This window comes from Schistocerca piceifrons, chromosome 10 (genome assembly GCF_021461385.2).
Source record: "Schistocerca piceifrons isolate TAMUIC-IGC-003096 chromosome 10, iqSchPice1.1, whole genome shotgun sequence".
Taxonomy (NCBI): Eukaryota; Metazoa; Arthropoda; class Insecta; order Orthoptera; family Acrididae; genus Schistocerca; species Schistocerca piceifrons.
Genome location: NC_060147.1, coordinates 24,407,575 through 24,424,618, shown reverse-complemented (window position 1 = coordinate 24,424,618; position 17,044 = coordinate 24,407,575). Strand labels below are relative to the sequence as shown.

At 38.9% G+C, this 17,044-nt stretch overlaps 1 protein-coding gene across 1 annotated transcript in view; it reads left to right on the top strand.

Annotated features, from left to right (window-relative positions):
* LOC124718648 (TBC1 domain family member 5) overlaps positions 1-17,044 on the top strand; it is a 174,953-nt gene that overhangs the window by 20,329 nt on the left and 137,580 nt on the right. The window contains exon 4 of the mRNA XM_047244277.1: positions 7,205-7,375. Coding sequence (XP_047100233.1) covers positions 7,205-7,375 — 171 coding nt within the window. The remainder of the gene's footprint in view (positions 1-7,204; positions 7,376-17,044) is intronic.

Here is a 17,044-nt window from a genome sequence, read left to right as displayed (position 1 = left end):
CTGTGCAAGCTTCTTCATCTCCCAGTACCCACTGCAACATACATTCTTCTGTATCTGTTTTGTGTATTCATCTCTTGGTCTCCCTCTATGATTTTTACCCTCCATGCTGCCCTCCAATACTAAATTGGTGATCCCTGCATAAGGGGCAGTCAGATGAAAACCGAGCAATGGTCACAACAAGAAGGATCTTGGAATAGTTCTATACAAAAGGAATCACCGAACGTGTGAAGACATTTCTCCCACTGGCAGATGAGATGATCATTTCCTATTTCTTAGAACAAAGCCGACTGCTGACAGATCTGCAACCACTCCCACTCTTGCACCTTTCCACTTCCTCGTCTGACTGAAACTGGTGTTCACAGATGTCATTCTTGAGATCATGAAGTATTTGAAAATCACATGGTGATGGATCTGAGTTGCATGGAGGATGTTTTGTAGATGTTGCTATGTTTCCCAGCCAAATTGCTGATTTGTAGCTTTTGTCCAGTTGGCAATGTGGGGGCATGTGCTATTATGTAACAGGGTGCTTCCACCAGACAATATTCCTTGGCCTTTCGACTTTATGGTGTATCACAGTTTCTGCAAATTGTCTTTATAGTGCTATGCATTGATTGTGATTTGACACTTTGGGGCCTCTACAAACAGAGGGTCCCTGCATTCGAAGGAGGATGTCGTGACTTGTGCAGACATCTTTGGATTTCTTTGGTGGGGAAGACGTGAGGTGTTCCCACTGTTGGCTTTACCATATGTTGTTGTAATGCTGTTGTGCAGAATCGTCCTGTTGTGCAATAACACCCATCCACAAACTGCCAATCAGACGAAGGCTGAACTTCAGCTATTTGGTTGGGGAGCATTGCAACATCCTTCATACAGCTCAGATCTTTTGCCGTGTGATTTTCGTATCTTTGACGACCTAAAGAAAGACACAGTAGGCGTCAGTTTCATTGAGGTGAGGAAGTGCAAGGGCAGTTGCAGTTGTGGATCTGTCAGTGGCTACTCACGTTCTGCAAAACGGGAATCGATCGTCTTGTTTCCCAGTGGTATAAATGCCTTAATGTGTGTGGTGATTAGTTTTGAATGGAACCATTCTGTGGTCCTGTTGTGGTGGGTAATCAGTTTTCATTTGACTGCCACTCATACTGTATCATCATCAGACACAATTGTCAGGCAAGTTTACATGGGGCCACACTAATGCCACAAAATTGATGAATGTGAGTTAGTGGAAGTTAGTGTGATCTTCTGTTTTTACATCACATAAGAAATAGCTTTAGAATGAATAAGAAAATTTGGGTCCTTTTTTAAGTAAGTGGAAAGCTTCAGAAAATCAACTCGTGAATTGATGCTGCATATGTACCTTTTCCAGAATTTTACCAGAATGTTGAAACATGATTTCAAAAATCTTGTACATCAATCAGTGTGAGAATTTCTAAATATTACAGAAATATGGAAGAGTACATACCAGTCACAACCCGATTGGCAATCACCCTTCAGTTTTTAGCTACTCGTGATTTGTACAGAAGTGTAATGTACCTCATTTAAAGGGCATTATTCATCAGTGAGCCTTTTGGTACCAGAAGTAAAGAATATTTTTGTAAATGGACTGAAGGATTTTATTAAGGCAGATTTTGGAAAGTTCTCGTAATGTAAATACTTTTGGATTTGAAGAGATCACTTCAATAGGCTTACACAAAAGAAAGAAAACTTGATAACTTTTGGAGTTATCCTTTCTTGAGCTTGAGTAGAATATGTACACACCTGCCTGTGCCCCTAGATGGTGCCAGTTCTGGGGGGGGGGGGGGGGGGGTTGAGAGAGAGAGAGAGAGAGAGAGAGAGAGAGAGAGAGAGAGAGAGAGAGAGGGGGGGGGGGAGGGGGGTAGGTACCTGGGAGAGGAGTTGGGATGGCCGGAAGGAGGCAGCTGCTTTGCCAACCAGGAATGTGGGATGGAGATAGTGCCAAGTATATGGCCTAGGTATGTAATGCTAGATTGTTGTGGCCGGTGGGGATTGGTGCATGCAGAAGGCAACATTGGGAAGTGTGTTAGGAGAGGGTGACAGGACAGAAGAATGGCAAACTCTTGGGTGGAGAGTGTTGAGACTGTAATTACCTTAGGTTGAGGCCAGGACGATTATGGAAGCAGATGATGTGTCGCAAGGGTAATTCCCATCTTCATAGTTTGGAGAAGCTGGTGTTACAGGAAGGATCCTGATGTCCTGGGCTGTGAAGCAGCCATTGAAATTGATCTTCATGTTGTACCACTGGGTAATCAACTCTGTTCTCGGAAACAGTTGGCAGTGGTCATTCATTGTTGTGCACAGCTGGTTCAGTAGTTGTACTGACATAAAAAGCTGTGCAGTGTTTGCAACACCATTGGTATGTGATATGGCTACTTTCACAGATGGCCCAGCCTCTGATGGGGTAGGATATGCTGGTGACAGGATTGGAGTGGGAAGTGCTAGGTGGATGGATTGGGCAGCTCTTGCCCCCTTTCATCTACCTCAGGGATGTGATCCATGCAGCAAGGGGTTGGGAGTGGGAGTGGTGTAGGGATGGACTAAGATGTTGTGTAGGTTGGCTGGACAAAAGAACAACACTTTGGGAGAGGTGGGAAATATCTTGAGTAGAATGTTCCTCATTTCGGGGCTCAATGAGAGATCATCAGAGTACTAGAGAATGATGTAGTTCCATTGTTCCAGTCCAGGGTGAAAGTATGTGATGATGGAGGCTCTCTTTTGTAGCTGATCCTCCCACTGCTCCCAAAAATCAGCTACAAAGGAGTGCCCCCTCTCCTCCCCAATAACCCAGTATTATCCTAGACTGGAACAAGTTTGTCAACATCACCAATGTTGCCCGACCATATCACAAAATTGCCGTCTGTAGCAGTCACATTGCAGTAGTGTTGGCAGCAACTCTATTGTGGCCAAATATCACAGAAAAATATGGCTTGTTTAAATGCACCTTTAGTGATTGCAGTGTCCGTCTTGAAAGTGTCAGCCTCAGGTTATACAAATGATGCCATTGACACATTGGACTACTTATACCAGGTGATATGTCCAAAAAGAAAGTTATAAAAAGGGCATAGGACAATTGCAAAACACTTGAAGAGTTAAAATTTGTACTAATTAAAAGAAGTACATCATTTAGAAAGGTGTTTCTGATCATTTGGGTCGAAACTATGTAGTGAGTATTTGTTTTTGATATCACTCTTCTCCTTTCCAAATTTTCAAAACCAGCAAACATCTAATATCTATAAAAGTCAAACATTTCCTCCTTTCTTTTCTTATGTCTCTCTGTCTGCTGCAGCATTGCTTTTCAACCTTTTCAGTTGTGAAATTTACCTTTTTTAAATAATGATTTAATGTTTTCTCATCTTCTAACTATTACTGAATTAATAGTGCTTCTGTTTCCAAATATTAATGAACCTTTAATACATATATGTGAGCACAAACATCTGGTTTGAGCAGTAGCTAAGCTCATACTGACTTAGGTCTTGCATGATTAATTTAATTTTTTTTCTTCGTTAACGTTGTATCTTTCTCATCCATGGTTTTGCATAGGAATAGACTACTCTGAGGTCCTTCTTGCCACTCCATACTGCTTTGGTAGCTCCATGCAGCACTCACTGAGATGTAGGGATGTCTGCTGACGGAACTCGATCTGCCACACATCATTTAAGGAGTACCTCGAACAAATAATGACAATACAAAACAAATATTAGAACAGACATAGGATATCATTGATTTGTAAATAAGTTTTTTGGACTACTTGTCACATTTCATTGTAATTAAAATTATAATAAAATTAGTTGTACCCAGACTTACACATTTATAGACTACAAGGATGCAGAGGGGAGCGTAGCTCAGGTGGTAGAGCACTCGCTTAGCATGCCAGAGGTACTGGGATTGATACCCAGCACCTCCAAAAATGTTTTCCCTACCCCCCACCCCCACCCAAAAAAAATTAATTAAAAAATTAAGAATATTTTGTGTAATGTAATATCTTGTGTAATGTAATATCTTGTATAGACACCTTTTATTAACATGACACGTTCCACATCATTACGAAGTGTCGTATTCATGATCTATGGAACAAGTACTAATCTAGAGATTTTTCGCACCCCTACTGTGTATGAGAATATGCCGAAATTTAACTCGGCTGAATTCTATACCATTGCAAGTTGTTAAATGAATAATGCAGTTGCTGTAACAAAATCTTTGAAGTTTTTTATGGTCTCTACCCCCTCCCTCTCCCCCCATCCATCTGCGTGTGTGTTCCCACATCCTGTCTCCAATTTCATTTAAGCTTTGGTTCATACTGGGTGTCTGGTGTACACAGACTTCCAGTGACCTGCTTGTCTATTTGAGGATCACATCTGTGGCAGGTGTCATTTACCCACTTTTAGTGGTTGTCCAGCTTGCTTGCACCAAACATTAATGTTATTTGGTGGTTTGGGGGCTACTGACTTCATAGTTAATTGTACAAATCTGTTAACTGCTGGGAGCACATTGTGAGCGCCCCTCTTGGCCTGTCCAGTCAAAAATTGTGGAGTTGCTATGTGAAGTATTAAAGTACATGGTGCAGTCTGTAGAAGTTAGTTTGATTTTGTAGTTGAGCTTTGTATTATTTTACAGATCTGCCACTTCTATTTTTGTTAAGCGCATCATCTGTTCGTGACATCCTACAAAGTCAAATCTGGTAATGATACCATTTGTGTTAGCTGAGACTGCAATATTAATTTTTTTTAAAGTGGTTGATGTGTATAGCATAATTCTTTTGCTTTCTTCATGACCCAAACACGACAGTCCACTTTTAATAGTAACCAGTTAGCATTCTTAGAAAGCATAATTCTTAAGCAGTATATGGTGAACAATGTGTTTGTAAATAATGTGTCCTTCCAGTGTCCGAGGCTTAACTCTTAATTTTTGAAAGTATCAGCTGGTTGGTTGGTTGTTTGGGGAAGGAGACCAGACAGCGAGGTCATCGGTCTCATCAGATTAGGGAAGGACGGGGAAGGAAGTCGGCCGTGCCCTTTCAAAGGAAACATCCCGGCATTTGCCTGGAGCGATTTAGGGAAATCACGGAAAACCTAAATAAGGATGGCCCGATGCGGGATTGAACCGTCGTCCTCCCGAATGCGAGTCCAGTGTGCTAGCCACTGCACCACCTCGCTCAGTTAAAGTATCAGCTGAAAACTGCTATGTGGTTATAGATTGTGTCACATAACCCTATATAATTTGCAGTAAAAGATGAAGCACTACGTATGGCCACTTCATATGTCCTGAACAAATTTTGCACTCTGCAGCAGAGAGAGCACATTTTGAAACTTCCTGGCAGATTAAAACTGTGTGCCATACTGGAACTCGAACCGAGAATCTTGCCGTTCATGGAGAATGCTCTTACTGAGTGAGCTATCTGAGCATGACCTGCAGCTCGCCCTCACAACTTCACTTCTGTGAATACCTCACTTCTACTCTCCAAACTTCACAGAAGACATTCTGAATTTAATTGCCTCCGGCTACAACAGTATCTGCACTGCACCTTATGAAAACACATGCTTTCAGAGGGTAAAAAAGAAGTTGTGGGTGGAAACTCGAACTTAAATATTTATTAGACACATTTAAGTAAGATAAGTATGGTTAAATATCTTTATTATATTTGCAAATGGTATGCCATTCCCAGTACAAGTAAGAGCATTATCAGCTCTCTCTCTCTCTCTCTCTCTCTCTCTCTCTCTCTCTCTCTCTCTCTCTCTCTGTTTTTTGTAACAGGAAGTAATTACTAAAGAAATGCCTGACACATACCTAGAGCTAGTTTGTCATTAACCATTCCAAATCACAGAAGGAAAAATTTAAGAACTTCTTCACAATTCCTTGTGAATGATGTCCAACATATCTGTGATACGACCCTTTGTACAATGAAAACTCCAATTCACAATTAGGCCACAGGCCAATGTCATGTTCCATATTTATCAGTGCATGTGGCATAAGATTAGCCCTTTGTTGTAGCAAGAGAAACAGAACAATACGGATTACTGTGTTTTGACTGCGAGTATTTTGCCAAATAATCAGAAATTTGACCCCTTAAGTTGCTGATGCTCACAACTGTCCAAGAAACTACAAGATGTGTGTTCCAAGAATTAATGTTTCTTACTCTGAAAGAACACGCATATTTGGGAGAAGTGCTTCCACAGTTTTTGCAGATGTTGCATTGTGTGTTGATGTTGGTAATAACTCACATGATGAGCAGTGGGAACTGAACACAACAAATAATGAGTAGGTTTTTGGTAACCCGTCACAATGTTCTTTCATAATTTCACATGTTTTTAAATAAAGTTAGCTGATATTTTGTACTATTAGGTTAAATTTTAACCACATGATCACAATTTTTGGCTAAGTTGTGAATAAGTCATACAACTAGATGTTGGTATATACAACAAACCGACAACAGAAAATAAAACGGGTGACATTATGTACATGCTCAAACTTGCGAACAAAAGCAAAACTATACCATTTTCGGTCAGACATGTGACTGGAGCACTGTCAGTGAGAGAAGTTGGAAACAAAGGAAAGAGCGAAAGAAAAGCATTTACAGAAAATCCTTATAGAGCACACTTATGTATTATATTTATATCTATATTCTGAGCCCTAGAGTTTCATTGTGTTGCCATGACAGTTCCTGTATCATTGTGACTTTTGGATGAACAAAAGGAGATAAATAAGCAGATTATTGCAAAAATGAATGTATATCTCATAACTCTATTATGGGACTCGTATTTTCGTGTTGAGGTTCATTAGATCGTAATCAAATTTCTCAAATTCCAACCTAGCCTAGGCCTTGGACTAGACCACAAGTTGGTCAGTCAGCACACCTAATTTTCTTCCGTCTCTCCATATCATTAACACTTGTAGCCAGTTCGTATCTTCCACCAAAAGAAATCGTTAGATTCAGCGATTCTCACTGGCTCCACTATACTATCATCCAATTGCCTACAATCGATGTCAACAAATTGACATCATCTGCACACAATACAACCTAAGGAGCCGCGGATATTCGAATTGTGTGTTAGCGGAGTTTTTAATTGGAATGTTACGTTTCGACACAACATTTGTACATTTATACCTTGAGCATACCTCACACTGTATGGTATAATAAGAATTTTAATGTTTACTGTAAACTAATCCCAGTCTTGTGGCCCTCGGTTTCCAGAGTATATGGCACCAGTACTTCTGTGACAAGGAGCTGCGAGCGCTTATCAGACAGGATGTTGTGCGCACATTCCCCGGTGTTGACTTCTTCCGTAAGCAGATGATACAAGATGCCATGGTCAACATACTTTTCTGCTATGCTCGTGAACATCCACAGATGTGTTACAGACAGGTAAGGAGCAGTTAATTTTTTCAGTGCAGTAGGGTCTGCAGCTGTGATGAATTTTTTGAATGATTTCGTGATTGCTCCAACTGCCATTCTCTTTATTTCATATACTATTGTACAATTTCGGCCTTACAGACAGGTAAGGAGCAGTTAATTTTTTCAGTGCAGTAGGGTCTGCAGCTGTGATGAATTTTTTGAATGATTTCGTGATTGCTCCAACTGCCATTCTCTTTATTTCATATACTATTGTACAATTTCGGCCTTACACCATTTTTAAGTATCTGAAACAGAAGCATTATATATTAGATACATTAGTAACATTTGTGGTTTTTGTTTAGGAACAAGTCACATCTGTAGATATACTAGGCACATTGTAAGTTGATTTGTAGGTGATCTTTTAACAGTAAATTATGCCATGTATGTCATTGCTACTGTGACTCCATGTTATGCTCATAAAAGAAATTAGAGTGGTTTTACTCTATTTTAGGAGCATGTTACTTTCGAGCATTGGAAAGCTCTTACCTATGATGTCAATGTTTTAACATACTTAACATTGCGAAGATTATAATTATTTCATAGAAATTTGTTAATTAACGTGCATATGCTTCTGTTCTCAATTATATTTAATTACCGTTCATCATTTGTGTGAATATGACTGCATGTAATTTCTTTAAAATAACTTCTAAATATTTGTTCTTTTACTGTGGGAGCACATCCTTTAGAATAGTTGTTGCTCAGATCTTATATATAAAACCTATCATAGTACTGTAATGAAACAGTACTGAAAACTATGAGAGTCAAGTAAAAACTGCTTTATGGTTGCATGATATTTCTCATTACAGTCATATTTATTGAAGAGTATGGTGATAATTTTACACGCTATGGTTCTGTAATGCTTCATCGTAGAAGCACCGTTGTCTAGGAATTTCCCATTTCGCAGGTCTTTTTGCTCATTTAAAATTGTTTCTGCTTAATCTTCTGGATGGATATATATTTCAATTTCTACCATTACATCCATGATTTTTTCTTTCTGTAACCCATGTAACATTTGAAGTGACACATGTAGATTAAGAATTTTGTGGTTAGTATATTAACTGTGTAGCAAATGTGAATGAGTTATCGTCGTGTGTTTTTAAAATCTTGTACTAACTTTCCTTCCTGTCTGTCCAGTATAAAATTTTGGACATTCTTCACAGTTAATTTTGTAGATTCTTAATTTTGAAAACTGTTCTGGTTTCTGTGGTATGTGTCTCAATAATCATTGTAAATTGTTAGTGCTTCTGTTGCTGGTGTATAATTTTCTATTGTTGAAACATCGAGTAATTTTGTCAGAAATAAACCTAGATGTGGCCACACAAGAACTTTATTTTTCTGTGGTTCATTTGTGTCTCTGGTTAAGGTTATTTCATCTATGGGATTGGTATGTGTTTGACTAGTTTTCTTTTTGAATAATGTGTCCACTAACAAGGGAACCTCCCCATCGCACCCCCCTCAGATTTAGTTATAAGTTGGCACAGTGGATAGGCCTTGAAAAACTGAACACAGATCGATCGAGAAAACAGGAAGAAGTTGTGTGGAACTATGAAAAAATAAGCAAAATATACAAACTGGGTCGTCCATGTGCAATATAGGCAATATTAAGGGCAGTGTGAGACGAGGAGAGCCGTGGTCCCGTGGTTACCGTGAACAGCTGCGGAACTAGAGGTCTTTGGTTCAAATCTTCCCTCGACCGAAAATTTTAACTTTTTATTTTCAGTTTATGTGACAAACCCTTATGTTTTCATCACTTTTTTTGGAGTGATTATTACATCCACAAGAAAACCTAAATCGGGCAAGGTAGAAGAATCTTTTTACCCATTCGCCAAGTGTACTAGTTAGGTGGGTCGACAACATATTCCTGTCATGTGACGCACATGCTGTCACCAGTGTCGTATAGAATATATCAGACGTGTTTTCCTGTGGAGGAATCGGTTGACCTATGACTTTGCGATCAAATGTTTTCGGTTCCCATTGGAGAGACACGTCCTTTCGTCAACTAATTGCACAGTTTTGCGGTGCTGTCGCAAAACACGGACACTAAACTTATTACAGTGAACAGAGACGTCAATGAACGAACGGACAGATCATAACTTTGCGAAAATAAAGAAAGCGAAATTTTCAGCCGAGGGCAGATTCGAACTAAAGACCTCTCGTTCCACAGCTGTTAACGCTAACCACGGCGCTCCTTGGCTCATGTTGGCCTTAATATTGCCCATCTTAGGCATGGACGACCCAGTTTGTATATTTTGCTTATTTTTTCATAGTTCTACACAACTTCTTCCTGTTTTCTCGGTTGATCTGTGTTCAGTTTTTCAAGGCCTATCCACTGTGCCAACTTATAACTAAATCTGAGGGGGGTGCGATGGGGATGTTCCCTTGTAAGTTTTTAGGATAACCTTTGTTTATAACTTCGTTTTGGAGGATATCTAGTTCTTTCTCAATTTTTTCTTTTTTTTCTTTTTCAGTTTTTTTCTGTTTCTACAGTGAAATAATTTTCTGATGCAAACTGTTGGATTGTGAATGCACGTCGTTACTCTCATCTATTTTGTCATTGAATAGGATTAAAATGTCATTGACATATGTATAGTAATAAAGGATATTTTGGCTGCTTTGAGCGAACGTGTTAAAAAAAAATTCTCCTATATTGTTAACATAAATATCAGCGAATGTACCTGCTAGGCATGAGCCCATTGCTACCCCATCTTTTTGGAGATAAATTTTGTTCTGAAGTGAGAAACAATTGTACGAAATAATGAATTGTAGAAGTCCTGTTATTTCACAAACTTCTACTTGAATGATTTTCTTATATTCGAGAAAGTTTTAAATGATTTCTAAAGTTTCTGTTACTGGAATTCTTGTATACATGTTAGATATATCAGATGATAGGAGTGCTCCATTTTCTGGTATTTTTATATTTTTAATTTTATTGACAATACCATAACAACTTTTTGTAGTGTATTCTTTCTCACATATATGTTCGAGTTTTTGACTGGCTGCATGTGCTGGGCTGTTTACTATGTTAACAACAGGACAAATTGGGATTTGTTCTTTATTTATCTTTGGCTGGGCACAGGATGATGGTAACGTTAGATTCATTATTATGGGATCTTTTATATCTTTTTCTGTTAATATGACGTTACATCTTTTCAGTGATTTCTTTAGCTGTGCATTAAATTTGTTGGTTGGATCCCAGCCGATAATTTTGATATTATTTTGGTCGAAAAATTGTAATACTTTCGTGTTGTAGTCTTCTTCCGACATAATCATCAATGTACAGGGTGTTACAAAAAGGTACGGCCAAACTTTTAGGAAACATTCCTCACACACAAATAAAGAAAAGATGTTATGTGGACATGTGTTCGGAAACGCTTAATTTCCATGTTAGAGCTCATTTTAGTTTCGTCATTCCAACGTGATCAAATTATAAATTATCACAATCAACATGTGTGGGCTGACGAGAATCTGCACGCAATTGTGCAATCACGTCATCAACACAGATTTTCTGTGAACGTTTGGGCAGGCATTGTTGTGATGTCTTGATTGGTCCCCATGTTCTTCCACCTACACTCAATGGAGCACGTTATCATGATTTCATACGGGATACTCTACCTGTGCTGCTAGAACATGTGCCTTTACAAGTACAACATAACATGTGGTTCATGCACGATGGAGCTCCTGCACATTTCAGTCGAAGTGTTCGTACACTTCTCAACAACAGATTCGGTGACCGATGGATTGGTAGAGGCGGACCAATTCCGTGGCCTCCACGCTCTCTTGACTTCAACCCTCTTGACTTTCATTTATGGGGGCATTTGAAAGCTCTTGTCTACGCAACCCCAGTACCAAATGTAGAGACTCTTCATGCTCGTATTGTGGATGGTTGTGATACAATACGCCATTCTCCAGGGCTGCATCAGCGCATCAGGGATTCCATGCGACGGAGGGTGGATGCATGTATCCTTGCTAACGGAGGACATTTTGAACATTTCCTGTAACAAAGTGTTTGAAGTCACGTTGGTACGTTCTGTTGCTGTGTGTTTCCATTCCATGATTGTGATTTGAAGAGAAGTAATAAAATGAGCTCTAACATGGAAAGTAAGCGTTTCCGGACACATGTCCACATAACATATTTTCTTCCTTTGTGTGTGAGGAATGTTTCCTGGAAGTTTGGCCGTACCTTTTTGTAACACCCTCTATATCCCCTTACACTAGTTGCATTATGTTCTTGAAGCTTATTATTTATCTGACATATAATATTACTGTCCTTTGCTCTTATATTGATCCTACTTTCTCGTTTTACTTATATTTGTATTATTTTTGCAATCATAAGCAAAACCACTTTATTTGTAAAATTACGAAAATATTTTCATTAACACTTTAGAAGAAAAATTTTTTAACAAGTGCAATGAAAGAGCCAAAAAAATCCTTTATTACTATACATATGCTGATGACATTTTAATCCTGTTTGATGGCACAATAGATGTGAGTAATGTCGTGCATTCACAAGTCAATAGTGTGCATCCAAAAATTAATTTCACTATGGGAACAGAAAAAAAGATGAACATAAACTTTTTGGATTTAAAAATTTCGAAAAAAAATATGAACACACATTCAGTATTTTTCATAAACCGGTGATGATACATAATTATCCACAACCAGTCATGACACCTGAGAGCACACGAGCTCGAATATTTTCATTCTAGATTACATTGACTATACAACTTACCACTGGAAAAAGGAGGAGAAAAAAAAGAGGAAGAACTAGACCTTACCCAAAATGTAGCTGTAAGCAATGATTATCCTAAAAAAATTTAGTGGACACATTATTCAAAAAGAAAACTACTCAAGTAAATGGCAGTCCCTTAGATGAAATAACTTTAACTAGAGACACAAATGAACCACAGAAAAATAAAGTTCTTGTGTGGCCATATCTAGGTATTATTTCCAACAAAATTACTCGATGTTTCAAGAATACAAAATTACACACCAGCTACAGAAGCACTAAAAATCTACAACGTTTATTGAGACACATGCCACAAAAACGAGAACTGTTTTCGCAATTAGGAATCTACAAAATTACCTGTGAAGAATGCCCAAAATTTTATTTTGGACAAACAGAAAGGAAAGGACCACATGACAATAAATGACTATAACCCATCCACATTTGCTGCACACTTAAGACACCAACCACAAAATACTTAATATAGATGGATCGCTTTAAATATTACGTAAGTTACAGAAAGGAAAAATCATGGCTGTGATGGTAGAAATTGTCAAACAGAATTTTAAAAGACCTGCGAAATGTGAAAGTCCTTGACAACATTGTACCAGTTCCATGACAAAGCATTACAGAGCCATAGAATGTAAAATTATCGCTATGACTGTAATGCGAAACATCACGCAAACGAAGAGCAGTTTTTACTCGACTCTCATAGTTTTCAGTATTGTTTCTTTAGAGTACTGTCGTAGATTTTATATATAAAATCTGTGTACCAGCTTCCGCCCCCCCCCCCTCCCCCCCCCCTCCCCCCCTATGAACCACGGACCTTGCCGTTGGTGGGGAGGCTTGCGTGCCTCAGCGATACAGATAGCCATACCGTAGGTACAACCACAACGGAGGGTTATCTGTTGAGAGGCCAGACAAACATGTGGTTCCTGAAGAGGAGCAGCAGCCTTTTCAGTAGTTGCAGGGGCAACAGTCTGGATGATTGACTGATCTGGCCTTGTAACAATAACCAAAACGGCCTTGCTGTGCTGGTACTGCGAACGGCTGAAAGCAAGGGGAAACTACGACCTTAATTTTTCCCGAGGGCATGCAGCTTTACTGTATGATTAGATGATGATGGCGTCCTCTTGGGTAAAATATTCCGGAGGTAAAATAGTCCCCCATTCGGATCTTCGGGCGGGGGCTACTCAAGAGGATGTCGTTATCAGGAGAAAGAAAACTGGCGTTCTACGGATCGGAGCATGGAATGCCCGATCCCTTAATCGGGCAGGTAGGTTAGTACATTTAAAAAGGGAAATGGATAGGTTAAAGTTGGATATAATGGGAATTAGTGAAGTTCGGTGGCAGGAGGAACAAGACTTCTGGTCAGGTGAATACAGGGTTATGAACACAAAATCAAATAGGGGTAATGCAGGAGTAGGTTTAATAATGAATAGGAAAATAGGAATGTGGGTAAGCTACTACAAACAGCATAGTGAATGCATTATTGTGGCCAAGATAGATACGAAGCCCACACCTACTACAGTAATACAAGTTTATATGCCAATTAGCTCTGCAGATGACGTAGAAATTGAAGAAATGTATCATGAAATAAAAGAAATTATTCAGATAGTGAAGGGAGGTGGAAAATTTAATAGTCATGGGTGACTGGAATTCGAGTGTAGGAAAAGGGAGAGAAGGAAACGTAGCAGGTGGATATGGATTGGGGCTAAGAAATGAAAGCGGAAGCCGCCTAGTAGAATTTTGCACAGAGCACATCTTAATCATACCTAACACTTGGTTTAAGAATCATGAAAGAAGGTTGTATACATGGAAGAACCCTGGAGACACTAAAAGGTATCAGATAGATTATATAATGGTAAGACAGAGATTTAGGAACCAGGTTTTAAATTGTAAGACATTTCCAGGGCCAGATGTGGACTCTGACCACAATCTGTTGGTTATGACCTGTAGATTAAAACTGAAGAAACTGCAAAAAGGTGGGAATTTAAGGAGATGGGACCTGGATAAACTGAAAGAACCAGAGGTTGTACAGAGTTTCAGGGAGAGCATAAGGGAACAATTGACAGGAATGGGGGAAAGAAATACAGTAGAAGAAGAATGGGTAGCTTTGAGGGATGAAGTAGTGAAGGCAGCAGAGGATCAAGTAGGTAAAAAGACGAGGGCTAGTAGAAATTCTTGGGTAACAGAAGAAATATTGAATTTAATTGATGAAAGGAGAAAATATAAAAATGCAATAAATGAAGCAGGCAAAAAGGAATACAAAGCTCTCAAAAAATGAGATCGACAGGAAGTGCAAAATGGCTAAGCAGGGATGGCTAGAGGACAAATGTAAGGATGTAGAGGCTTATCTCACTAGGGGTCAGATAGATACTGCCTACAGGAAAATTAAAAAGACCTTCGGAGATAGGAGAACCACTTGTATGAACATCAAGAGCTCAGATGGAAACCCAGTTCTAAGCAAAGAAGGGAAACCAGAAAGATGGAAGGAGTATATAGAGGGTCTATACAAGTGCAATGTACTTCAGGACAATATTATGGAAATGGAAGAGGATGTAGATGAAGATGAAATGGGAGATACGATACTGCGTGAAGAGTTTGACAGAGCACTGAAAGACCTGAGTCGAAACAAGGCCCCCGGAGTAGACAACATTCCATTGGAACTACTGACGGCCTTGGGAGAGCCAGTCCTGACGGAACTCTACCATCTGGTGGGCAAGATGTATGAAACATGCGAAATACCCCCAGACTTCAAGAAGAATATAATAATTCCAATCCCAAAGAAAGCAGGTGTTGACAGATGTGAAAATTACCGAACTATCAGTTTAATAAGCCACAGCTGCAAAATACTAACACGAATTCTTTACAGACGAATGGAAAAACTAGTAGAAGCCGATCTTGGCGAAGATCAGTTTGGATTCCGTAGAAATACTGGAACACGTGAGGCAATACTGACCGTATGACTTATCTTAGAAGAAAGATTAAGGGAAGGCAAACCTATGTTTCTAGCATTTATAGACTTAGAGAAAGCTTTTGACAATGTTGACTGGAATACTCTCTTTGAAATTCTAAAGGTGGCAAGGGTAAAATACAGGGAGCAAAAGGCTATTTACGGTTTGTACAGAAACCTTATGGCAGTTATAAGAGTCTAGGGACATGAAAGGGAAGCAGTGGTTGGGAAGGGAGTAAGACAGGGTTGTAGCCTCTCCCCGATGTTATTCAATCTGTATATTGAGCAAGCAGTAAAGGAAACAAAAGAAAAATTCGGAGTAGGTATTAAAATCTATGGAGAAGAATTAAAAACTTTGAGGTTCGCCGACGACATTGTAATTCTGTCAGAGACAGCAAAGGACTTGGAAGAGCAGTTGAATGGAATGGACAGTGTCTTGAGAGGAGTATATAAGATGAACATAAACAAAAGCAGAATGAGGATAATGGAATGTAGTCGAATTAAGTCAGGTGATGCTGAGGGAATTAGATTAGGAAATGAGACACTTAAAGTAGTAAAGGAGTTTTGCTATTTTGGGAGCAAAATAACTGATGATGGTCGAAGTAGAGAGGATATAAAATGTAGACTGGCAATGGCAAGGAAAGCGTTTCTGAAGAAGAGAAATTTGTTAGCATCGAGTATAGATTTAAGTGTCAGGAAGTCTTTTCTGAAAGTATTTGTATGGAGTGTAGCCATGTATGGAAGTGAAACATGGACGATAAATAGTTGTTCCTAAACCAAAATCATAAGTGTCATTAATGTATCCAAGGTATAATGCTTCTGTTTTAGATACTTGAAAATGGAGTAAGGCCGAAATTATACAATAGTACATGAAATAAAGAGAATGGCAGCTGAAGGCATACGAAATCATTCAGGAAATAATTGGTAATTGTTGTAGCTAATGGTCATAACAATCTATTTCTCTCTGTACAATACCTTGGTTTTAAGCTACCTAGTAAGGAACCACATGACAGTGGCAGTTCAGAAAGTATTGGAATATGGGCATGGTTGTAAAAATATTTACTGCTAAAAGTAAGTGTAGTTTTTGTTCAATGAGCAGTGTTCTGCAAATTGTAGAATTATTGTAGTTCGTTCATTCATTGTATTCTGCGTATTCCATCAAAAAGAAGCATCTTAAGGAATCTGTAATGAGTCAAGGTATACATTAGCAAAGTGAATCAGTTACAAGAACAATCAATGACTGTTATATTCTGAAACCGTCGTGAAAGTTCAGCTGATCTCGATACAGCAGTCCTTGTTTGAACTTGATATATCGCATCATTAGTCCCCTTGTTACTGCTCCTGAAAGGTTGTTGCTTTCTTTATAAAGTGAGAAAATGGCAAACCAAATGTGTTTCGATTAACCATAACGTTGCTGACATGAGCTTTTACCTTCAGCAGGCTGAAGTCCCCACTTTTTCCAGAATTTCTTTCTAAAAATTCCTTTTTACGGGGAAGAACTATTCAGCTGTTCTGGAAGATTGTCTGGTCTTGTTTTCCACATTTCAGACTGAATTGAATTCACAACTCAAGTCACAATTCATTAATTACACAAGCATGACTATACTCTTCCAAGACTATGGACAGAATCCCCCTTTACTTCATCCTACACTCCTACTACTTGAAATGATTTGGTTTCATCATACGACAGTCTTTCTCTGCCGCATGAGCCCCAGGAGCACTTAACAAAAAATCCACACACAATGAACCCAGATTCGATTCAGAACTCCGAATAATGAAAATAACTTAACTTAAACTTAATCGCTGTACAAATAACTGCAGTTTTCAATTATATTGGCTATTACAAAGGCAGGTGCATTACAAACACCCGAATTATTAATTTAACAATGAAAACAATCAATTATTGATAAAATTAATTAATTGGGTGCATAAAAAATCTACTCGCCAAGTGGCGGGAGAA